General features: G+C 41.8%; 1 protein-coding gene across 1 annotated transcript in view; it reads right to left on the bottom strand.

Annotated features, from left to right (window-relative positions):
- The window catches only part of LOC128052052 (histone-arginine methyltransferase CARM1-like), a 172123-nt gene that overhangs the window by 81871 nt on the left and 64926 nt on the right, over window positions 1-25326 (bottom strand). Inside the window, 1 exon segment of the mRNA XM_052644521.1 lies at window positions 17015-17125. Within this exon segment, the coding sequence (XP_052500481.1) occupies window positions 17015-17125 (111 nt within the window).

Below are 25326 nucleotides of genomic sequence, written 5' to 3'. Positions count from 1 at the left end.
AGCAAAAGGAGAAGAGGGTGGCAGAGGATGAGATGGTTAGATAGCATCACCAACTCAGTGGACTGAGTTTGAGCAAACCCCAGGAGATAGCGGAGAACAAAGGAGCCTGGTGTGCTGCAGTACATGGGCTCACAGAATTGGACGTAACTTAGTGACTGAGTAGCAACATCATTTACCAGGGACGGGACACAGTTCTTCAGGTGCTAGCTTACTGTGTTCTTGCTTTGCCTGGCAAAGTAATAAAGCCACTCTTTCTTTCTCCTCCATAAGAAAAAAATTTATACATATATGTGTATATATATATATATATAGCAACAGAAACAGGGTAAATAGCTAGGCTTTGTCTCCTGAGGACACTTTAAGATAACAATTATGGTAGAACAGAGAAGGGCTAAACCTTGTTTGAGTAAAAGATCAAGAGGTCATATATTTCCCATCCATGGGTCAAGGGAGACACTGCACATGTGCAGAAAGGCTCATTGGGGATCAAAAAGGAAGGTTCACCACCCCAGAACAGGTGATGCCAAAGCCCCCCATAGGCCTCTGGGCTGGAATCCATCTCGGATAAAAGTTGTGCACATATGCTGGGGAAGGTCCTAGGGCAGGTCAGATGTGGAAAAAGAAACCAGATTACTGGTCAAAGGTAAACAAAGACCTGGAAGAACTGCCCTCTGTAAATGACATATCTGCCTATTTACCGAGCTCGTCTTCATTAGGGAGGATACCCTTTTTCTCTGGCTGTGCATTTCTGCCTTGCTTCTGTTTCATCTAAACTGCTTCTCTGTGTGCTTTCCTACTTGCTGTACTGTGGGTCTCTAATAATAAACTTTGGATCTGTCTTAGCAGTTTTTGCCTCCTTGAGAAATGCATTTTTCAAGGGGTGGGACAAGGGCCAGGGGAATTTTGCTTCTAGCCTCTAGCTCCTGGTGGTCTAGTGGCTAGGATTCTTGGTTTTCATCCAGGCTACCCAGGTTCAAAAATGGGCAGGGTGTCTTGCAACTTCCTTGATGGTTCACTGGTTAAGACTCCAAGCTTCCCCTGCAGGTGGCGTGAGTTCGATTCCTGGTCAGGGAACTGAGATCCTGCACGCTGCACAGGAACATCAAAAATTCCTGGGTAGGGAACCAAGGTCTCCTTCCAAGCCTCTGCTCAGTGCTGTCTCTCTGAGGTCAGTTCTGTTTATTTCAATATAATAAAACAATATATCCTTTGTGTCTAGCTTCTTTCACTCAGCTTATGTTTCTGAGATTCATCCATACTGTTATGTATAAAAGTAGTTGACTCATTTGTATTCTTAATAGCAATCCATTGTTTGGATATACTAAAACTGACTTGTCTTTTCATATGCTGATGGACATTTGGGTTGCTTCCAATGTACAAATCTTTGTGGAAACATATATTCTTATTTCTTTTTGGTAAATGCCAAGGAGTGAATTGCTGGGTCACAGTGAGAGTTCATGTTTAACTTTAAGAGAAACTGCCCAATTATTCTTGAAAGTTCTTAATGCCATTTTACATTCTCACCATCAATGTATGTGGGTCCCACTGGCTTTATTGTATTTTACATTTCAGCTCTGTGTGGGTGTATAGTGGGATATCATTTTAATTCTGGAGAATGTTTATAATGCACATAATATGTGAGCACAGTAGTACAGTTTTCAAAATAAACTTATCTATAAATATATATTGATGGGATAGCTAAAAATGTGCACCAATTATGATACACACACAGAGCTTTGCAGATACATAGTCACAGTTAATGATCAGGCCTCTGCCTTAAGAACCAGTTATCTAACACCTAGGAAACTACTTTTTAAAAATATTACACTATGGTGGTTTTGAAATTTAAAAGAATCTCAGAAGGAGAGGGAACAATTTCCTGCCTTCAGGTTCCAGTCTGATACCAGTCAGCAGAGGCTGCCTATCCACAGGGGCAGAAGGGAGACTAAGCTGCGTGTTTTCACTCCAGTTCTGTGTGCCCCGTGGTGCTGGCTCTGGTTTCACCCCTGATTGAAGTTCTTGTCCACAGAGGATAACCCTAAAGAAAAACATGTTTCCCCTTCCAGCACTGTCCCAGGAGGTGGCTGGGCCCCAGGAGTTTCTCAGGCACTTTAACTGTGGCTCACACTCAAGTTTAGGGACACTCATCTGTCATTTCACGGCTTGTTGGCAGAAAAGCAGCAGTGCAAATTCCAAGAAGCCTCAGTGGTAAGTCCGATTCAAGCAGGTCAGATGCCCAGTAATATGCGCAGTGTGATAGTTTAATCAGAGAATAGTGCAGTATTATTGCTCCTGCCTGAGAGGAGCAGACTTTTTTCCTTTCAAGAAAGCTCTTTTCAGATGGCTATTAGGTTGTTGAATGAGGAGAAGCACAAAAGAAACGCCGGCTCCTTGTGGTCTTTCAGATCATTAAAAAGTAACCCAGGTGGCAAAACCAGTTATCATTTCCTCAGCTTCAGTAGATGAAAAGAGCAAGAACGGACACCAGTCTGAGGCTATGGGACAACCAAACCATCAGCTCAGAGTGAGAGGATTCATCAATCCTGCAGAAAATGAGGAGTCAAAGTGATTATGTAGCACTGAGCGTGGAGGCCAACCTGTTGATGTGATACGGCTGAATTTTTTCCTTCTTGGATGTTGGTCTGGTCTTTGAAGAGTCTCACACAGCTAAACACGGATCTTAGGTTTGTTTTTGTTTTTTTTTCCCGCACTCTTACAGGACTTCCTACAGGGTGAAGCTCTTGAGCTACCTGGAACGGGCTGGGAAAAGTAAAGTTTAGGTGGGCTTAGGGGTGTGGGAGCGTGATGCAAATTCACAGCCAGAGCTGAAGGAATTTAGCTGTAAGATGTCAAGACATTTTTTAGCAATGATTACTAATCAACCATCTGAATGCTTGTTCATTTCCCTTACCTGCAAAGTTCAAATGACATTCTTTCTTATTTGGATGAATTTAAGTTACAGTCTGTCCCACCCTTCCTGCTCTGTTTGCCAAGAAAATGTGTAGCCTAAATCACAGTTCCCTTAAACTGTGTAGCTGCCACGGCAGACAAATGTTTTAGGTCAACAAGCACTTTCTGCTGCTTCTCGCCTCTCACAACCAGAATCAAACAGACCCTGAAGTGGGAGCCGAAAACAGCTCTGCATGTGGGGGCTGTGGGGCAAAAGGAGAGGGACAAGAGGTGACTGGCTGTGAGTGGAGACTCTGGCTTAGGGAAAGCAGATTTCAGAAGCAGTGAGGGAAGAAGCTGCTTGAATTATGGTTTGGACACGCCAACACTGCACATGAGGACAGTTTCCCACAATAGAGGAAAGGCAATTGTTGATGTAGGCAAGGCCCTTAGTTCTCAAGGTTCCCCTCTGGAAATTGAGGAAACTGGACATCAGTTTCAAAAGGTTGCTTTAGCCTCCAGAAGTGAAGCATTAGTTGCTCTGTTGTGTCCGACTCTTGTGACCCCATGGACTTTAACCCACTAGGGTCCTCTGTCCATGGGATTCTCCAGGCAAGAGTACTAAAGTGATTTGCCATTTTCTTCCCCAGGGTATCTTTCTGACCCAGGGATCCAACGCAGGTCCCCTTGTGTTGCCAGGTGGGTTCTTTACCATCTGGCATACCAGGGAAGTCCTCCATACCCTTCTTCAAATAATAGCTGATCCAGAAACCCACTAAGTAAAAACACATAAAAGGGGTGTTGTTCTTCTAACGATCAGGGAAATACAGATCAAAATCACAAGACATCACCTTAAGTAGGATTGCTGTTTCCTAATAATAGCCAAAAAATAAGTTGGTGAGGATGTGGAAAAATTGGAACCCTCCTTATACATTGGTAGTAGGCATATAAAATGGTGCTGCCACTATAGAAAACTGGAGTTTCCACAAAAAATTAAAAACAGAACTACTGTGTGACCTTTGACTCTCAATTGTGAGTATATATCCACAAGAAGTGAAATCAGGACAATGAAAAGGTATCGGCACCAATGTTCACTGCAGCATTACTCACAGCAGAAATGTGGTATATATATACAAAGGAGTAATATCCAGCCTTAAACAAAGAAGGAAATCCTGCCATTTGCAACAACGTGAACAAACATAGGGGACATAATGCTAAGTGAAATAAGCCAATCACAAGAACAAATACCGTATGATTCCCCATAAAGGGCCCACCTGCCAGTGCAGGAGATGCAGGAGACTCCAGTTCAATCCCTGGGCCGAGAAGATCCCTTGGAGAAGGAAATGTCAACCCACTTCAGTATTCTTGCCTGGAGAATCCCATGGGCAGGCTACGGTACATGGGGTTGCAGAGTCAGACATGACTGAAGCAACTTAGCATGCACATACCCCATATATCAAGTATGTAAAATAGTCCAACTCATTGAAACATAGAATAGTATTGCCAGGGACTACAGGAAGGGGAAATACAGAATTGTTTTTCAATGGGTATTAATCTCTGTTATGCAAGATTCCAAACCCTAAAGATGATGCTGTGAAAGTGCTGCACTCAATATGCCAGCAAATTTGGAAAACTCAGCAGTGGCCACAGGGCTGGAAAAGGTCAGTTTTCATTCCAATCCCAAAGAAAGGCAATGCCAAAGAATGCTCAAACTACCACACAACTGCACTCACCTCACACACTAGCAAAGAAATGCTCAAAATTCTCCAAGCTAGGCTTCAACAGTACATGAACTGTGAACTTCCAGATGCTCAAGCTGAATTTAGAAAAGGAAGAGGAACCAGAGATCAAATTGCCAACATCTGCTGGATCATTGAGAAAGCAAGAGAGTTCCAGGAAAACATCTACTTCTGCTTTATTGACTGCGCCAAAGCCTTTGACTGTGTGGATCACAACAAACTGTGGAAAATTCTTCAAGAGATGGGAATACCAGACCACCCTACCTGCCTCCTTAAAAATCTGTATGCAGATCAAGAAGCAACAGTTAGAATTGAACACGGAACAACAGACTGGTTCCAAATCAGGAAAGGAGTATGTTAGGGCTGTATATTGTCACCCTGCTTATTTAACTTATATGCAGAGTACATCATGTGAAATGCTGGGTTGGATGAAGCACAAGCTGGAATCAAGATTGCTGGCCTGGATGAAGCACAAGCTGGAATCAAGATTTCCAGGAGAAATATCAATTACCTCAGATATGCAGATGACACCACCCTTATGGCAGAAAGTGAAGAATTAAAGAGCCTCTTGATGAAAGTGAAAGAGCACAGTGAAAAACCTGGCTTAAAACTCAACATTCAATAAACAAAGATCATGGCACCCAGTTCCGTCACTTCATGGCAAGTAGATGGGGAAACAATGGAAACAGTGACAGACTTTATTTTCTTGGGCTCCAAAATCACAGCAGATGACTGCAGCCATGAAATGAAAAGATGCTTGCTCCTTGGAAGAAAAGCTATGACAAATCTAGACAGCATATTAAAGAGCAGAGACATCACTTTGCCAACAAAGGTCTGTCTGCTCAAAGCTATGGCTTTTCCAGTAGTCATGTATGGATGCGAGAATTGGACTATAAAGAAAGCTGAGCGCAGAAGAATTGATGTTTTTGAACTGTGGTTTTGGAGAAGACTCTTGAGAGTCCCCTGGACTGTAAGGAGATCAAACCAGTCAATCCTAAAGGAAATCAGTCCTAAAGAGCAAGCTCCGGGATTGATGATGGACAGGGAAGCCTGGTGTGCTGCAGTCCATGGGGTCAGAAAGAGTCGGACATGACTGAGAGACTGAACTGAACTGACTGATGCAAGATGAGTAAGATCTCAGAGATGTGCTGTACAGCACAGCGCCTATACTTAACAATGCAGCACCGTGTACTTTAAGATATGTTATGAAGATAGATCTCAAGTTAAGTTCTTATTAAAGCACCAAATGAAAACAGAACACAAGGACATCTTTGCAGGTGATGGACATGTTTAATAACTTGGTTGCAGTGATAATATCATAGATTATGCATACATCATATTCTTTAATATTACACTAAGTGTGTGCAATTTTAAAGTATCAATTATGCTTCAATTAAGCAAAAAAGGGAGGGTGTTAAAGGAAAAAAAACCTTCATCAAAAACAAAACAGGTGTTTCAAAAAGATACCTATACTCACAATTTCACTACAGCATTATCTACAATAGCCAAGACACAAAACAACCTATCCATTAATCGATGAATGGATAAGAAGTTGGGGTATATATGTAAATATAATGGAATATTATTCAGCCATAAAACACGGAAATTTTACCATTTATGACAACATGGATGGACCTTGAAGGCCTTATAGCAAGTGAAGTAAATCAGACAGAGAAAGACAAATACTTCATGATCTCACTTACATATGGGATTAAAACAAAACAACAATGAAAAAACCCACCAAACTCATAGAAAAAGAGATCAGAGGTCAAGGGCTGATGAAGGAACTGGAGGAAGGAGGGGTCCAAATGTTTTAAGAAAAACAAGCACAAGGGATGTACAACATGATAAGTATAATTAACACTGCTATATGTTATATATGAAAGTTGTTAAAAGAGTAAATTGTAAGAGTTATCATAATAAGAAATCTTTCTTTTTATTGTATTTATATGAGGTAGTGAATGTTAACTAAACTATTGTGGTAATCATTTCACATTATCTGTAAATCAAACCATCATTTTGCATACCTTATTCTTACAGAGTGATATATTTCTCAATAAAACTGGAAAAAAAACAAAATTGAGGTTAAAAATTAAAGCAAACTTTTTAAAAGAAAAAAAATAGAAAAAAAGACAAGTTATTTTTAATCAAGTCTCAATGATGTGCAGAATACATCTGGTGTTAAGCTCTTAGCATTTCTGGCTATTTACTAAATTGGATGCAATAATATTTATCCCTGGTGGCTCAGACAGTAAAGAATTCGCCTGCAATGTGGGAGACCTGAGTTTAATCGCTGAGTTGGGGAGATCTCCTGGAGGAGGACATGGCAACCCACTCCAGTATTCTTGCCTGGAGAATCCCCATGGACAGAGGAGCCTGGCAGACTACAGTCCATGGGGTCACAAAGAGTCAGACACGACTGGGTGACTAAGCACAATATTTATCCATCATTATAAACTGAAGTGTTGCTCTCACTATAGGGGGCTTGGGGCAGGTAGGCTCACTGCCACTAGGTCCCTTTCCTCCCTAATTCAGTCCCTGAAAGGTCTTCTAGATGCATCTTTCAGAAACATTTTGGAAAATCCTTTTTAGGGGCTGTTTCATCTCTGGTTCTCAAAGTGTGGTCCCCTCATCAGAAGCATCAGGATTCAGAATTTATTAGAAATGTAAATTCTCAGTCTACATTCCAGTAAGGACTGAATTAGAAAATGGGGCTCGGGCTCAGCACCTGAGTTACAGAAGCCCTGTGGGGGGGTGATCCTAAGGCATCCTTGCCTGAGGGCCACTTCACTATTTTCTGATGCCGAAGTGGAGGGGTTCCTCCAAACAGTCATCAGTACTGAGGCCATCTGAGGATAACTGCATATTTGGGCCAGCAAGGGAAATTCCAACTAGGAAAAGGACACTGGAACAAATTTCTCAGAACTGGGTATCAGAGAACTGCTTATCAGGCTGCCCTGCTGTCTGCAGAAGCTTTGAGAAGAGTTGGGCACTTGTACATCGTGTAATGTTTTGATATTAGAAAAGGAATAATACTGGATTTCCCTCATGGTCCAGTGGCTAAGAATCCGCCTGCCAATGCAAGGGGCATGGGTTTGATTCCTGGTCTGGGAAGATCCCGTATGATGTGGGGCAACTGAGCCTGTGTACCAAAACTACTGAGCCTGTGCACCCTAGAGACCACGGTCTGCAACAAGAGGAGCCTGAGCACTGTGACAAGAGAGGGGCCTCTGCTCCCGCTTGCTGCAACTAGAGAAAGGCTAGGCACAGCAGCAAAGATCCGGCATAGCCAAAAAGACATACATTAATTTTTTGGAAAAAGTTTAAAAAGGAGTAATACAAATCACAGTCTAGAGAACCCTGTACTTTTCTTTCATAACCACTACTTGAGAGGTTCTAATCATATATTTGTGTGGTTATTCTATCATGAGCTCCATGAGGACAAGGACAGGGTCTAAATACAGATGTTACAGTCCCCAAGTATAGCATGGGACCTGACATATATCAGCTACTTAACTAAAAAAAATCGTTTGTTTTTTTTTCAATTGTTTTTTATGAATTAGGGTTATGTTAGACCAGGAGTCAGCATTACTGCCCACAGGAAGATCTGATCCACTCTCTCTCTCTGCATAGCCTGCAAGCTAAGAATGGTTTTTATATTTTTAAATGACTGGGAAAAAATTTAAAAAGGATACAGCTTGACATGAAAATTAAATAAAATTCCATTTAAGAAAAATCCATTTCAGTGTTCATAAATAAAGCTTTATTGAAATGTAAAAAAATACAAAGGAGTAAGAAAGGAAATTTCAAAATTCAATTTAAACACACACATTTGAAAAATGTTCTCCGCCTGGTCCCATGATTCCCACTGTGGTCTGGCCTCCCTGCTCAGTTGATCTGTACAGAGATGAAATGAGACCCCCATAATGATGCTGATAATAACCATGATGGCAATAACAATTGCTAGAGAAAGTCAGACATTGATTTTCTCATTCAGTTCTCTTAATATCTTCATGAAGGATTATCATTATCTACAATTTCATAGGTGAAGAAAATGAGGTAGAGAAAGATCAAGTAACTTGTTATGGTTGGCAGAATAATCACAGCTCCCCCCAATCCCCACAAGTGTCTATATCCTATTCCCTGGAAACTTACAAATGTGTTACTTTACATGGCAAAGCAATGTTGTAAATGGGAGTAAATTAAGGATTCTGAGATGGAGAGATTACTGGGGCTATTCTGGTGGGCCCAATATAATCACAAGGCTGTTTATATGCCAGAAGCAGGAGAGTGAGAAAAGGAAAAGTGATGCTTCCGAAGCACAGTGATGTAGTCACTGGCTAAGTGAGGCCAGCAACCTCCAAAGGCTGCAAAAGGCAAAGAACAGATCCTCCCTTAGAGTCTCCAGAGTGAGCACAGCTTTGCGTCACTCTGATCTTACCCCATTTTCTCTTGGCTCCTGGATGAACTATCTACAGGGGTAAGAGCTCCAGCTTCTGGAAAACACATTCACCTCTTCACCTCCAAGGAAACCATTAATCACTGCTTACCTGGATGCTGAAGGAGGAGGGGGCAGTGAGGGTCTGTGTCTCAGAAGCCATGTCCAATCCTCATGACCTAACTTCTCCAAGGTTCTTCCTCATCTGTCATGCGGATATGATATTATCTGCCCCAAGCACGTCAAAGACTCTTCCTGAAGAACTAGGAGTTTATAGATATAGAAATGCAACCTAAATTCTAAAAAGCCAACTATGCAAAATGGGTATTATTATTTTTTTAATGGATTTGTTATGGTCACCTTTTAACTTTATTAGCGCAAAAATAAAAAGTGTTGATGCGCTGGATGGAATTTGGTGACTCAGGCTTTTGGTGTCTATGGGAGATGACAAGGGAGAAGTAAGCTATTAGAGACACTAAAAACAAAAAACGGAGAAAAATCCTCCTTACCTCAAAGAATGAACTCGTATCAGAAAACTTCAAAGTATACATTCTTTCTAGTATTCAAGATTAAAAATTAGAACGACCTTTTCAATAAATGACTTTCAATTATTTGTGAAAAGACTAGCAACATATTTAGGGTAGAACCCCATGAAAACTCAAGGGTTTTTCAAAAATCTCATTGTTGGCAGTAAGAGGTGAAAATGGATCTTAAAGGATTCAAGCCAAATCACACCGCTTATCTGATGGTTCTCTAAACAGCCAAGCTGATGGGAATTGTTCCTTACAGTGACATTTCTTGCCTCTACCATTCATATGCACTTGGCGTTTACTGTCCTATGGCAATAATTTCACTTGTGTGAAGCCCAACTGGAGGACAAATTACTTGAGGGGAGAAATCACATCTCATATGTTCTGTCTGCACAGAGCTTAGAAAAGTACAAAGTACTTCAGATCAGATGTCGACTGAGTTTCTAGGTAATCTCTGCCTATCCCTAAAGCACACACAACAAATCACCCATGGTCTCACTCAGGCTTTCAGTATCACCCCCTCTGCTCCGTCACTTTGACCCTCCTCCCTGATTTACTATTATGTTTCTTCTCCATCAGCTTCCTGTCCGAAGACTAAAGTCAGGATCCTGAATCCTGATCCTATAGTACCTACTGTGGCACACCATGCAGATTCTTCCTTCAGGACCTAGGCATCATTCCCCAGAGGCTGGGAATGCTGCAGACGATGGCTCTCAGCTGAGGTTTGGTCTATAAACTTTCCTTGGCCCAGGAGAGCCACCTTCCCCCAGGTTACTCTCCTTCCTGAGGAAGTAAAAATGTGAAGCATTAACGCCCTTGCCTCAAGGTGGTTCAACTCTGAAACATTTCCCCAACTCAAGAATTCCCTGTGGGTTTGCCTGAGTTCTTTATTCCAACTACAGTGCAGCTTAACTCCTCCTCTGCCCAATTTTATCCTAGTTCCTTCACAGGTCAGATTCTTGAGAGCCTTCTGCAATGAATTTCCTGCATGTAAATCTGTGCATCACCATCTGTTTCCTAGGGAACCTGTTCTAAGCCAGATCTTACACAAAAATAAGGGAAAGATAAACAATGCCCACAGCAAGAGGGACTGGGGAGGGCTGTCTCAACTAATACCAAACCAGTCTGATCTGGCCACGGGTACCAACACCTGGCAGTGAACACAGCCACCAGCCTGGCCATCCCACGCCAGAGAACTGACGTGTGGCCACCTGCGTCCTCTCCATCAGTACTACCCACTCAAACTTTCTTTGCTGAGGGACATATTCCATACTTTCACCATCTACTACAATAGCCATTAGCTACTTGTGGTTACTAAGCACTTGAAATGTAGCTAGTGAGACTAAGAAATTTAATTTTAAAAATGAGTTTATATTTACATATAAAGAGCTGTATGTGTCTAAAGGCTGCCATATTAGACAAAGAAGCCCTAGATTATGAACCCAGTAGATTGAGAAATGCAATGTCACAACATTTCCAGTTCTACCTACTTTTAATTCCACTACTCATGACCTAGAAATACTTGATCTGACTCCTTAAAAATCATCCTAAACAGACATAGGTAGGAACTATGTGCTAGTAAAGTCTAATTAAGTGGTCCACTAATGATTATGAACATTGTGAAATCTAGGGGCCAGAAAGCTTTGCTGTAAGCATACGCTGATTACAATACATAAATCTATTCATGACTGCTTACTCTCATAGTCTTTTAATTTCCAGCCTTTCAAAGAATTTATCATCGAGATGGAGAGGCATCTGTGTACAATTTTAACTTAAGAAACATCCTCTTCCTTGACTATGTACATGTATACATTTGATTAATGCCTTCTCCCCACTCCCATTTGGTCTATATGCAGAGGGCTTCAGCTTTATGTTTCATAAGAAAAGAAAAAGAGAACAAGAAATAGCTGCCCTTTTGAGGTGGGCCGACTCACAGGCTGGGAACTCAGGGGAGACCTTTAGTTCTGCCCTGTTTCGTGGACAAAGATGGTCTCTTATTATTGACCCAGAAATGTCAGATGGGGCCCAGGGCGAGAGCACACGACTGCACCTGGGCAGGTTCATGACTATCCCGCAAAAAATGACTAAATGTGCGTGCCCTCCAGACAAGGAGTCATTTCCGTCATCTCATCATCTGAGGGTCAGCCCTTACAAAATCAGCTTTAGCCACTGAATGCGACTCAAATTGAATTCAATGCAAACTGAAAATATTCTGTTTACTTAAAGCCCAGAAGCCTTTTGTGAGAAGAATCCAGGGGCAGGCAATGGTAGTTAAATTTGTACATTTTTCTTTCTTGTTACAGTTTTATCTTTTCCAAGCAATTTAATGAAGACTCCAGAGGAAAGAATTAAATGTCTGCTGGTTCAATTACTGAATAATGAAAAGGTGGAAAGGAGCACCATGCGCTGTGTGCCGAGCAGCCAGCAAAGCCTATTCTTAGAGAAGAAATCTTTTCTGTGCTGTTCACACTCACGTGTGCCATCCACAAGTTGTACAGACAAGAGTCGGCGGAGGAAGCAGAAACTGAGCCCTGGTATGATCTTCCTCCACGAGGGTGACAGGCCTGGCCCACAGGGGGCATCGCAGGACACCCACAGTAGCAGCCAGGAACATGGCCATCCTTCAAGAAGATTCTAACCAGCCCTGGCCCCGAATGCATTCGTAACTAGCCTGTCCTTAGGACCACACTCCAGGAAGGCCTCAGGGGCAGAGAAGACGTGCCAGCAAGGATTTCAAGGATACTTTACAGTCCCTGCAGCATTCGGAAAACTACCCCTGCCCCCTACCTGGCCTAGCCATACACAGGAAGATTACAGAAACACAAAAATCCTCCCTGCTTGCTAAAACCAAAGATAAAATAAAGTGATGATGCTTCAGAATTCTTTAGAATATGGTTTAAATGCTTGAAAAATCAAGTCTCCCTGGAAATACTCTGCAAGGAAATAGGCAGTGAAGTGTAGACTGTTCTTGACTCAGCGCCCAGGATGACAGTGTATCTCTGCTCATGCTAGGGCCTCCCTGAAACCTGTTCAGTAACATCAGAAGACTCAATGGACAAGTCATTGTACAGCTTCTTTTTCACCTTTGAATTCTTCTCGGTTTATTTAAGAGAATGGCTTTGTTCTTGCAAAACACACACTGAAATGTTTAAGGATAAAAGGCTATGATGTACATAACTATCCCATAGGAAAAAATGTGTGTGTTTCTATCTGCATATATATATACATAATATATATGTATACACACACACACCTATATTTGTGTATACATGTTCATGTACATGTGTGTTCGTGACAGTGGAGCAAGAGTAAATGATAAAGCAAATGGGATAAAATATGAACAACAGGTGAATCAAGCTAAAGAGAACTTGGGAAGCTTTTGAATTACTTTCTATTTTTTTACAACTTATTTGTAAGTTTGAAATGAAATAGTTTAAAATAGTTTCAAAGTTTAAAACAATACAAAGTTTTACCATTTTAAATTCTTTCTCTCTTCTTCTCCACATTGGCTTCTTGCTAGAGACCTTTGTAATTAGCCAGCAGACCTACTGGGTAAAAGTGTCCGTGCGGGTAGCCCCGCTCTGCAAGAAGGCAACTGTCCCGCTGACGTGTTTAATCAGGCTGAGAATTCTCTTGGAGAAACCAATCACAGACAGTTCTGGAACAGTTCCTCCTATGGTGTGCTGGTGATGACTGGAGCTGTGTGCTGGGCTGAAGACAGGACTGTGTCTAGGGAGTGCATGAGGATCTCAAGCTAATCGCTTCCTCTCTTCCCTTAAAATATTACAACCAAAGGCATTACATTTTTAAAATAACTATCAAGTGTGTCTCAAGCCACCTTAAATATGTGAGAAAATAAACTATGAGAAAGAAGAAATTTCTAACGCCTTTCTCTCTCTCTCTTTTTTTTTTTTTTTTTTTTTTGGTATCTGATACAAGAGACAACAACAACGTCAATCTATCAGAATAGAAGCTCTTTAAACACAAGAATACTCCTTAATTATTTCTGTTTCTCCTATACTCTCCCAAGAAACAGAACTGTGGGATGCAACTGAATGAAGATGTGATTAAATGAATGTGCAACCCCTGAGACAAAGTTCTATCTGCAGCTCCTTCTGCTTAAGACTGCATTTTGAAATCTATCAAACACTGAAGCAGAGACATTTTTATCTATGGGTTCTCTCTATGTAAGTTTATATTCTTCTTCTCTTTTCTTTTTAGAATTCTGTATTTAAATCTTATTTAGAACTCCATGAAGAGAAAAGGTGAGGTATTAATTGAGAGAAGATATTTTTTCCCATATAAAACTGAATAGAATTAATATCCAGAATATAGACATCATTCCTACAAATGAATTAGACAATAAAACAATTCAAAACAAACACTGCACAAAAAACTGGAACAGGTATTTCATGGAAGAGAAGAGATGGTCAAACACCATGCTCAAATTCATTCAGTTCAGTTCAGTCACTCAGTCGTGTCCGACTCTTTGCTACCCCATGAATCGCAGCACACCAGGCCTCCCTGTCCATCACCATCTCCCGGAGTTCACTCAGACTCACGTCCATCGAGTCCGTGATGCCATCCAGCCATCTAATCCTGGGTCGTCCCCTTCTCCTCCTGCCCCCAACCCCTCCCAGCATCACAGTCTTTTCCAATGAGTCAACTCTTCGCATGAGGTGGCCAAAGTACTGGAGTTTCAGCTTTAGCATCATTCCCTCCAAAGAAATCCCAGGGCTGATCTCCTTCAGAATGGACTGCTTGGATCTCCTTGCAATCCAAGGGACTCTAAAGAGTCTTCTCCAACACCACAGTTCAAAAGCATCAATTCTTTGGTGCTCAGCTTTCTTCACAGTCCAACTCTCACATCCATACATGACCACAGGAAAAACCATAGCCTTGACTAGATGGATCTTTGTTGGCAAAGTAATGCCTCTGCTTGTCAATATGCTAACTACGTTGGTCATAAGTTTTCTTCCAAGGAGTAAGCGTCTTTTAATTTCATGGCTGCAATCACCATCTGCAGTGATTTTGGAGCCCAAAAAATAAAGTCTGACACTGTTTCCACTGTTTCCCCATCTATTTCCCATGAAGCGATGGGACCAGATGCCATGATCTTCGTTTTCTGAATGTTGAGCTTTAAGCCAACTTTTTCATTCTCCTCTTTCACTTTCATCAAGAGGCTTTTTAGTTCCTCTTCACTTTCTGCCATAAGGGTGGTGTCATCTGCATATCTGAGGTTATTGATATTTCTCCCGGCAATCTTGATTCCAGCTTGTGCTTCTTCCAGCCCAGCGTTTCTCATGATGTACTCTGCATAGAAGTTAAATAAGCAGGGTAACAATATACAGCCTGGCCATACTCCTTTTCCTATTTGGAACCAGTCTGTTGTTCCATGTCCAGTTCTAACTGTTGCTTCCTGACCTGCATATAGGTTTCTCAAGCCCTGTTACCCATCAATTCTATTCTTGGGTATATACTGAGATAGGTGGAGAGTGTGTACAAGAATATTCATGATAATACTTGTATAATGGAAGTCATCCAAATCCTGTCAACAGTACACTGCACTAGCAACTTAATGGATTTTATATAACAGAATGCTATCCAACATTGATGAGGGCTGTATGCATCAACAAAATGACCCTCAGAAGCAACATGCTGGGTTAAAAAGACAAATTATAGGATACATACATTATGATCCCATGTATGGAAAGTTCATTAAGATTTGTTTTAGGAATAGGAACTCGTGTGGTAAAACTATAAAGAACAGCATGCAAATGACCAACAAAAATTCAAATAGCGGTTACCTCTGTTTAGGGCAGGAAAGAAGAGTGAACAGGACAAGACACATGAACCTTTAATAAAAATGCTATGGCCTATTCCTTAAAAGACGTAGTGGACACATATTCACTGTATTGTTATTCTTGATATTTTACAAATGTACACATTTTACAAATATTAATATGTACGGTAAGTGAGTGCTCACTCAGGCATGTCTGACTCTTTGTGACCCCACAAAATGTAGACCACAAGGCTTCTCTGTCCAGGTGATTTCCTAGGCAAGAATGCTAGAATGGGTTGCCATTTCCTACTCCATGGGGTCTCCCTGACCCAAAGATCAAATTTGTGTTTCCTGCACTGGCAGGCAGATTCTTTACTAATGAGCCATCAGGGAGGCCCCCAATAATAGGTATACATTTAATAAATATTCTTTTGTGTGTACTCAATATTTAATAAAAATGACTCTTAAGAATTGGTTAGCAAGCCAAAGACCAAAAATATTTGATCCAAGGCTTGTTGGAAGAAGGAAGTGAAACAACACGCTGGCCATCAGGCCCTGGCACTCCTTCCTTCCAAACACGGCATGCTGTCTACTGGTCTCCAGTTCCTCCTGGGTCATTCAATCCAAACTCAGCCATCACTCAGAGCTACCAACTATCCCAGGTCAGAGGAAAGTTTCAGGATGTTCCTCAGAAGCAGCAGGCAAGCTTCCCTTTCTATCTGCAATTCTAGCCCTCATTTAACCATAGGCCTCCTCCAGGTGTGAATGACAAGCACATCACTCTGATCATGTTTGGGCACACACACTTCCAACTCTGCAGCTTGACTGAGTTATTATTACATCTAAATATTACTGAAAGGTACTATTACTGACTCTTGACTTTGACTTATTCTCCAATATTTGTACACATTTCATAATGATAATGGAGCACCGCATTTAAAACAAAGCATTTCCCTGTCCTCCAGTCAGAATCTGCAATCTGAAAAAGCTCCTTGAAACATCATCTCTCCATGCTCCAACTACAACCATGTAGCAACCATCCCTTAAACCAAAATTGAAATTTAAAGTGAGCATTGCAGTTACTGTCAGCACAGCATTGAAGAAAAAAAATCAACCCAGCTCTAGGGATGTCTGACTCCTCACCTTATTGAAGTCGCTCAGTCGTGTCCAACTCTGTGACCCCATGGACTATACTATAGCCTACCAGGCTTCTCCATCCATGGGATTTTCCAGGCAAGGGTACTGGAGTGGGTTGCTATTTCCTTCTCCAGGGGATCTTCCTGACTGAGGAATCGAACCTGGGTTTCCTGTATTGCAGGAAGACGCTTTACCCTCTGAGCCACAAGGGAAGCCCTCCTCACCTTAGTAGGCCATTTTTAAAGATAAGAAAGCATTTACCTTCCCTAGGCCCATCTGCCACCCAGTGGATAGGGAAGAAGAAAGTTTTGTTATATTTTTAGTATTGTGAACTTTTTATATAATTGTTTTCATTATCAATTACTACAATAAAGGTGGGCTTCTTCAGCAGTAACCTCCCAACAGATAAAAAGATCAGACTGGTAAAAAAAATTCTTTTATATATGACTTACCTTGAAAAGTCCATCACTCAGGCCCCTATAAAAATGCAAACACTTACCAAAGCATATTGTGCTACTGAACCGGCCTCAATTGCATAGACTCTACGAGCTCCAGCTTGTACAGCAAAAAATGACAGTATTCCTGATCCACAACCAACATTCAAAACAACCTGGAAGGAAATGAGAAGACAAAAAGGGGTGAAAACACATACCGGAGCTTTGAGACCAGACAATTAAAGTACTGGCTTTGATTTTTACAAGTGGTCTTACATTGGCCAACTTATGAATCTTGCTGAGACTCCCTTTTCTCATATGTTAAACATGGTTAGTACCTCCCACCTTTTAAGGTTTGCTGTAGGGACAGAGGATGAGATGGCTGGATGGCATCACTGACTTGATGGACGCGAATCTGAGTGAACTCCGGGATTTGGTGATGGACAGGGAGGCCTGGCGTGCTGCGATTCATGGGGTCGCAAAGAGTCGGACACGACTGAGCAACTGAACTGAAATGAACTGAACTGTAGGGATTAATATGAAGTATATACAAAGCACTTGGCACATAATTGGTTTTTCTCAAATTATTGCTATCATTACTACAGTTTCTTTGTTACATGGTTTGCTTTTAGGATATTTAGGACCAATAAAAGTAGAGCATCTTGAATGAATTTGCTTATCCTAAATATCAATATGAACAAAATGAAAACTGTCTCCAATAATTCTTAGAATTATATATATATACATATATATACATATATATATACACACACACAGGGATATGTTTGTGTATATATATATTTAGAAAAAAACTGAAGATAAAGTCTTTCACCCACATAAACTGGGATATAAGCTCTCATTCTAGGTGCCCCCAAAAAAGTTGTGGTGGTTTATATGAAGGGTAGAAGGGTATTAAGACAGTGGACAGACAGAATTTACAGAAACTTCTCTTCTAGAATTTAAATCAACAAAACCACCACTCACTGGCACAAAAGGACAAGCCAGTATTTGGACCTGCATGCTGAGAGGAAGAGGTGGATGGTACGGACTGGATCTCTGGCCCAACACACTGCTGAAGCTGAGGTCTAAAGCTCAGTCTGATGGTTGAAACCTCAGGATTCTGTATTTCTGCCATATCTTTTATTCTTAGCATCTCTTAGCACTAGCTTTGAGCAAGGCATTTCACATGGCTCAAACCTTCACAATAATTGTATGAATAGATAGCATTATCATGCCTACTTGTAAGATGACTAAACTGAAAATCAGAGACACTGAATGAGCCCAATTTTACCTAGCATAAGCAGGGCAACTAGGAGTTGAATCTGGGCATTTCTGCCTTCCAAGCTCCTGTTTCATAAAATCACACACTGATTACTTAAGTTCATTTTTATAAATCTGACATTTCAACCCAGCAATACCAAGAGGCAATGAATGACAAGGAAACAAAGTATTAATTTTTTTTTCAGGAAAATTTATAACAGTTTTTACTTTTACTTTGATAGCAGGAAAAATTTTCCAAAAAGTAGGAAATATTGGAGGTCGCACATTCATGTGTGTGTGCGTGTGTTTTAATTGCAATATCATACTGTGCTGACACAGATTCGGTGCCATTATTCTAAGAGAACATGCTGTTAGTAATGGGCTCACAGTGCTCACTTGTATTAATTCTAGAGCTGTGGCTGTATTCCATACGGTCTCCTAGGGCCTGGGTAATTAGGAGCATTACCAATTTAAAATGTCACCCAGTCTCTGGAATTTGCCGTCAGGCTGCCTATCCTTTTAGAAATACCGCTATTTATTTCTCCCCATCCTCTCTAGGAGCATCATCTTCACATGGTCCTGGTTTACTGCAAGCACACTCACGATTTCTGGCTAAAGAACAGAGGCTCTGTAGGTTGGACATTGCAACCCACGGCCCCCTCAAAAAATGCACCACACCCAGAAGAACTTTTTCTGAATCTTCTTCAATTAAAAATAGAACACCTTCGATTTCTATGTTCAGTCCAAAATAGGGATACAAAATTAAGACACGACAGAAACTGCACCTGCTTGCTCTGGTGACAGGTGCCCCAGAAATGTGTGAAGGGAACATTTTATTAGGGTCTCACGAGGCACATCTTAGAGGAGTGTATTTCAGTTCCCTTGATCCTTCAGACTAAAAAACAAAGACATGTTTAACCACTAGGAGAGAGACAGTGGAGAGAGGGGATGAGGAGAGAGTGAAAAGAGGTGAGAGGGAGCCTGACGTGGTTCAACTTTTTGCCAAATTAGGACTTTAAGTAGGAAGACGCTTTGACAGACCCAGACTCTATCTAGAGAAGAGCTGAAAACTATTCCCAAATACCTTATTTCAATAACTAATTTCAAGTCAAAACAACTTTATTCATTTGGGTGATTTCAAAACAGAGCACAGCCCTTGAAAAAGAATCTGATCGTTTTCTAGCATTATCCAGATAATGCCATCTGTTTCCCGCTTGTGTGTATATTTAAAAAGTTAACAAGTGAATTTTCAGTCTGGGGCTTGTAGAAGAGGGAGCGGAGAGGGAAGGACATTCTGCCTTGTCAACGCAGAGCCATGAAATGCTGGAAACAAAGCTGAGGGATGCTGAGAATACATTCTCTGGTGAAAAATGAAAGAGTCAAAGCAAATATTCAGCCTCTAATGGAAACAGACTCCCTTGGCCCTTTCCAACCGGGATTTCCCAGACTAGGAGGAGAGAGGGCATTAACACAGATAATTCTTTTACACCTTCTTACCTGGCACCTCAGGAAGCCTTGGAGCTGCCACTAATCACATTTTCTTGTCCTCACAGAAGATTATATTGAGCCGATTTTTTATTCTACCATTGGGAGGCCATCACAGAACTGGGTACGCTTGAGGACCTTATACTTCCTGGTCCTAAAGAAAACTCTCTCCCCTCAGACAGAGGCAAAAGGGAGTCATAAAATCCCCTTTCATGTGTAAAGCAGTGTGTAGTTTCCAAAGGGCGTTCCCTTGACGCTCTCTATGTGGTCCTCATACCTCCCTGGGATACATAGTGCATGGTAGGGCCCCACTGTATTGAGAAGGAAACAGGCTTGCAGAGACTGTTTTCAGCCAGACGTAACACGGCTGGTAAGGGGCAGGGCTGGATGGGAATGCAGTGCTCAGCCCTCGGCGGCATCATGGCCATCCTTCTGCACAGTGACAAATGGGAGGAAAGCGTGGACTAGGAAGAGAGGCCCTGACCACACCGCATTCTGACTAAACATTTGCGATGGCTCCATGTTATTGGACTCTGGTTGGGATCAACCAAGAGAAGGGATGACAGGAGGTCAGAGGGAGTGGCAGGACGTCAGGGGACCTATTCTCCTGACCTTCTCCCTCCTGGGTCTCCATGGACTGGCTGTGTCTCTCCACCAAAGCCACGGCTCTGCTGAGCTTCCATTTCTTACAGCTCTGACTATTGTTTCAGGTTTCCAGCAACCACTGCTTTTTCTCTCCTCGTTTAGGCCTAGGGGTGGGAACAGGTGCCCACTCTTGCTGGTGCTAGGGAATTTCACCGTCTCATGCTGGTTCCCTATATTCTGCCCACAGCATTGTAAATAGTCCTGTCCTTTAACTCTCCAAAAACACCTTGTTGGGTATGCCATGTCTCTCCTGCAGGAACTCTGCCTATTACACCAACTCTTCCTTCTGTTCCCCAGCAGGGAATATTTCCTTAACCTTTGCTCCCCTCCCAGGCTAAGTCGAGTACTCCTGCTCTATGCTTTTTTATCATCACCTACTCAAGCAAAGAAATGGAGGAAAAGAACAGAATGGGAAAGACTAGAGATCTCTTCAAGAAAATTAGAGATACCAAGGAACATTTCATGCAAAGATGGGCTCGAGAAAGGACAGAAACGGTATGGACCTAACAGAAGCAGAAGATATTAAGAAGAGATGGCAAGAAAACACAGAAGAACTGTACAAAAAAGATCTTCACAACCCAGATAATCACGATGGTGTGATCACTCATCTAGAGCCAGACATCCCGGAATGTGAAGTCAAGTGGGCCTTAGAAAGCATCACTACAAACAAAGCTAGTGGAGGTGACGGAATTCCAGTTGAGCTGTTTCAAATCCTAGAAGATGATGCTGTGAAAGTGCTGCACTCAATATGCCAGCAAATTTGGAAAACTCAGCAGTGGCCACAGGACTGGAAAAGGTCTGTTTTCATTCCAATCCCAAAGAAAGGCAATGCCAAAGAATGCTCAAACTACCGCATAATTGCATTCATCTCACACACTAGCAAAGTAATGCTCAAAATTCTCCAAGCCAGGCTTCAGCAATACATGAAACGTGAACTTCCAGATGTTCAAGCTGGATTTAGAAAAGGCAGAGGAACCAGAGATCAAATTGCCAACATTCGCTGGATCATGGAAAAAGCAAGAGAGTTCCAGAAAAACATCTATTTCTGTTTTATTGACTATGCCAAAGCTTTTGACTGTGGATCACAATAAACTGTGGAAAATTCTTCAAGAGATGGGAATACCAGACCACCTGACCTGCCTCTTGAGAAATCTGTATGCAGGTCAGGAAGCAACAGTTAGAACTGGACATGGAACAACAGACTGGTTCCAAATAGGAAAAAGACTACGTCAAGGCTGTATATTGTCACCCTGCTTATTTAACTTCTATGCAGAGTACATCATGAGAAACACTGGACTGGAAGAAACACAAGCTGGAATCAAGATTGCTGGGAGAAATATCAATAACCTCAGATATGCAAATGACACTACCCTTATGGCAGAAAGTGAAGAGGAACTAAAAAGCCTCTTGATGAAAGTAAAAGAGGAGAGTGAAAAGGTTGGCTTAAGGCTCAACATTCAGAAAATGAAGATCATAGCATCCGGTCTCATCACTTCATGGGAAATAGATGGGGAAACAGTGGAAACAGTGTCAGACTTTATTTCTGGGGGCTCCAAAATCACTGCAGATGGTGACTGCAGCCATGAAATTAAAAGATGCTTACTGCTTAGAAGAAAAGTTATGACCAACCTAGATAGCATATTCAAAAGCAGAGACATTACTTTGCCGACTAAGGTCTGTCTAGTCAAGGGTATGGTTTTTCCAGTGGTCATGTATGGATGTGAGAGTTGGATTGTGAAGAAGGCTGAGCACTGAAGAATTGATGCTTTTGAACTGTGGTGTTGGAGAAGACTCTTGAGAGTCCCTTGGACTGCAAGGAGATCCAACCACTCCATTCTGAAGGAGATCAGCCCTGGGAGTTCTTTGGAAGGAATGATGCTAAACCTGAAACTCCAGTACTTTGGCCACCTCATGTGAAGAGTTGACTCATTGGAAAAGACTCTGATGCTGGGAGGGATTGGGGGCAGTAGAAGCAGGGGACGACAGAGGATGAGACAGCTGGATGGCATCACCGACTCGATGGACGCGAGCCTGAGTGAACTCCGGGATTTGGTGATGGACAGGGAGGCCTGGCGTGCTGCAATTCATGGGGTCGCAAAGAGTTGAACATGACTAAGCGACTGAACTGAACTGAACTCAAGCCCTCCCTCTGCAACATTCACCACAGTTATACTTTTTCATTCAAGGAGGAAGTATCTGATTAATTTCTGCTCCCTGTCCTGGATCCTAAGCTTCATTAAAGGAGAGACTTCTGTTTCTCAGGACACTCATTAAATCTTTGTTAAACAAACTGAACAAAATAGAAATGGGTCTCACTACCACAGAGAAGGAACATATTCATGATCCAAAAGATAGAGTGCAAATCCGTTACCTCCGTGAGAGAGCACCTTCTACCGGCATAACACATCCACTTCAACCTTGTGATCTTAACAAGCATCCTTCAAAGGATGACTTTCCTTTGATGGTGCCATACCATCATCACATTACAATCTAGTTAGCTCTGGTTTACCATGTTCCTCTAGAGATAGAATTCATCCTCAGCTCCCCCTGGATACACAGGCAGTTAACTATAGAAGTGGTTAATTTGGGGTTCATATGGGGCAGCAGCAGAAAATGGTATGAAATCCTAGCCAGGACTGCTGGGGAAAAGTCAACAATTGGTCCATGTAACAATGGTCCAACGCTCTGTGAATTTGTTTGTAAATAAAGTTTAAAAAAATATTAAAAAGATAAGGTCATTTCACATGTACAGATGATTTTAATTACATGCTCTTATGGTTTCCCGGGCAAAGAAATCTTGCAAAATGTTTGGACAGGGCTAAAAAAGCTTCAAGAGGGTTCAGAGATATTTATCAAGATTTACTAGGTTAAAATTAACAAGGAACACCAGGTCCTTATGAAAACATGAAACACAACTACCCTGGAATAATAAAGTAAAAACAAACATGCACCATTGTTTTTATACTTTGTACTATGCTTTTTAGTACCTTTACCTTATTTATGCATGACAATGACTATCAAACACGGGCACCTTATTTTCTCCATAGTACAAAGAAAGAGACTGAAAATTAGACAGAACTGAAGTCATACACTTAATAAACGGGCAGAGATGAGATAAAAACAAATGTACCTAACTGAAACATTATGCTATTAGCCACTTTCCCCAGCTTTGAGTCAAAGCTTTTTCTGTGTGCTGTTCAGGCTACAGTAATAATGTTGGGCACATTTAGTCTTCTTTTCATGCTACCCGTTTTACAACTACCTTCCAAGATTGAGGTCCTGACTATCCTACAATCAATTTTTCAAGTTATGCCAGTTGTTATGTATTCACTGTTTCTTCATTTGCTTGAGGGTATCAATGGCTGCCCTGAACTGCAAACCCTAACTGTCATTTTTGTATGCCTCCTACTCCTAAACTGCGTCCTACCACTGGGCACTTTCACGGCCATTGCTGCTTCTTCCAGACATTATTTTATTACATCCGCAGATACCACTATTGAACCATCCCAAGTTACAAGAACCCCATGCTTTCGCAATGTCATGTACTTTATCATCATAGCTATCTGGGTTACGATGGGCTCATAGCCCATAGTGATGGGCTCCCTACCCCCACAGACTGCACCCAACTCTTCCAACAACCAAATTGCTAACTAACAGGTTTACTGAACAGCTTCAAGGGAGGAACAGAATGATTGAACTACACAGCCTTCTGCAGGCCACCACATCTCTCACTCTGGCTTTTGTCAGAGAAGAAAAACTCCAAATCGCCTCAAGAGCTACAGAAGACATCCCTTTGTGGCCTCCACAACTAGGTTTAAATCCTGTTGAGATAATTGGCACTTTCACTATGGCAGAAGAGTTCCTCAGTGACGGCTCCTCATAAGACAGAACTCTACAACTGTTGTGCAGTTAAACTGGCTTTCAACAAAAGGGTTGCCTGTATTTAAATAATGAGTATTTAATACTTATGAGCACGCTTGTTTCACCCCACCTTGTTTCTTCTGGCAGAGGACAGATAAATCCATCAACAATTTTTTCACCACCTTTTCACCAGTTCTCCAACTACTTTTCTCTATTATTATGGAAAATACAGAGATGCTGATCACTCTCAGCTTCTCTCCCCATGATTATCCCCCTTCATATGCTGCCAACAGACTCAGACAAGCTCACTCAGCTCTAAACCCTTTGGCATGCAATCATTCATCAGACATCAAAAGTGACTCCTACTACTCATTGTGCCAAATACGGCTAGATGCTGGAAATGCAGAGATGAAAATAACCTGTCTAGTCGGGAGAAGTACAATAATGTGTTCTCGTAGCAACGATAGTATTTTAACAGGCACAATGAAAGCATGAAAGAGGAATAGTCTGCTCTACTAAGGAGCTGGAAAGACTTCATTGAGATGACCCGAAGAGTGAAAATCGACAGATAAGTTGATGTGTGTCGTGTGAATGGAGGGGGTGGCGGGAGTTTCAAGCTGAAAGCGTATGAAGGCACCAATGAATGACAACCAATCATGTTTGTTGTTCAGTCACCCAGTCATGTCCAGCTCTTTGCAGAGCCCTGGGCTGCAGCACACCAGGCTTCCCTGCCACGTCCGGGAGGCAGCAAATTTTCTCAGGAGCATGATGTGTGTGGTAGAGACAGAAGTTGGGTGAATGGTTGAGAAATTAACAGCGCAAGAGCAAAGGGTGATGCTTGATTGTAAATGATCTTGTATACGACACTAAGAGCTTGGACTTAATCCTTAAGCAAAGAAGGACCATAAAAATGTTTTCAGTGGAAGAATTATTTCATAGTTGGATTTCAGCAACATCAGTGTGGCATAGATTGGAGGGCAAGATATCAGAGGCAGCAAAGCAGACACTGGTAGTTCCTAATCACCCTCAGTCCCTTCTTCCTTCCTATCAGAACCTCACTCTGTGTGATTTATGCCCCTCTGTGTGATTAGCCATCCCCAGTCCCAGCCTGGGAAACTCAACATTC

The sequence above is a fragment of the Budorcas taxicolor genome, chromosome 8 (assembly GCF_023091745.1).
Source record: "Budorcas taxicolor isolate Tak-1 chromosome 8, Takin1.1, whole genome shotgun sequence".
Lineage (NCBI taxonomy): Eukaryota > Metazoa > Chordata > Mammalia > Artiodactyla > Bovidae > Budorcas > Budorcas taxicolor.
Note: the sequence above shows the minus strand (reverse complement) of the source record. Positions and strands in the feature narration are given on the sequence as shown.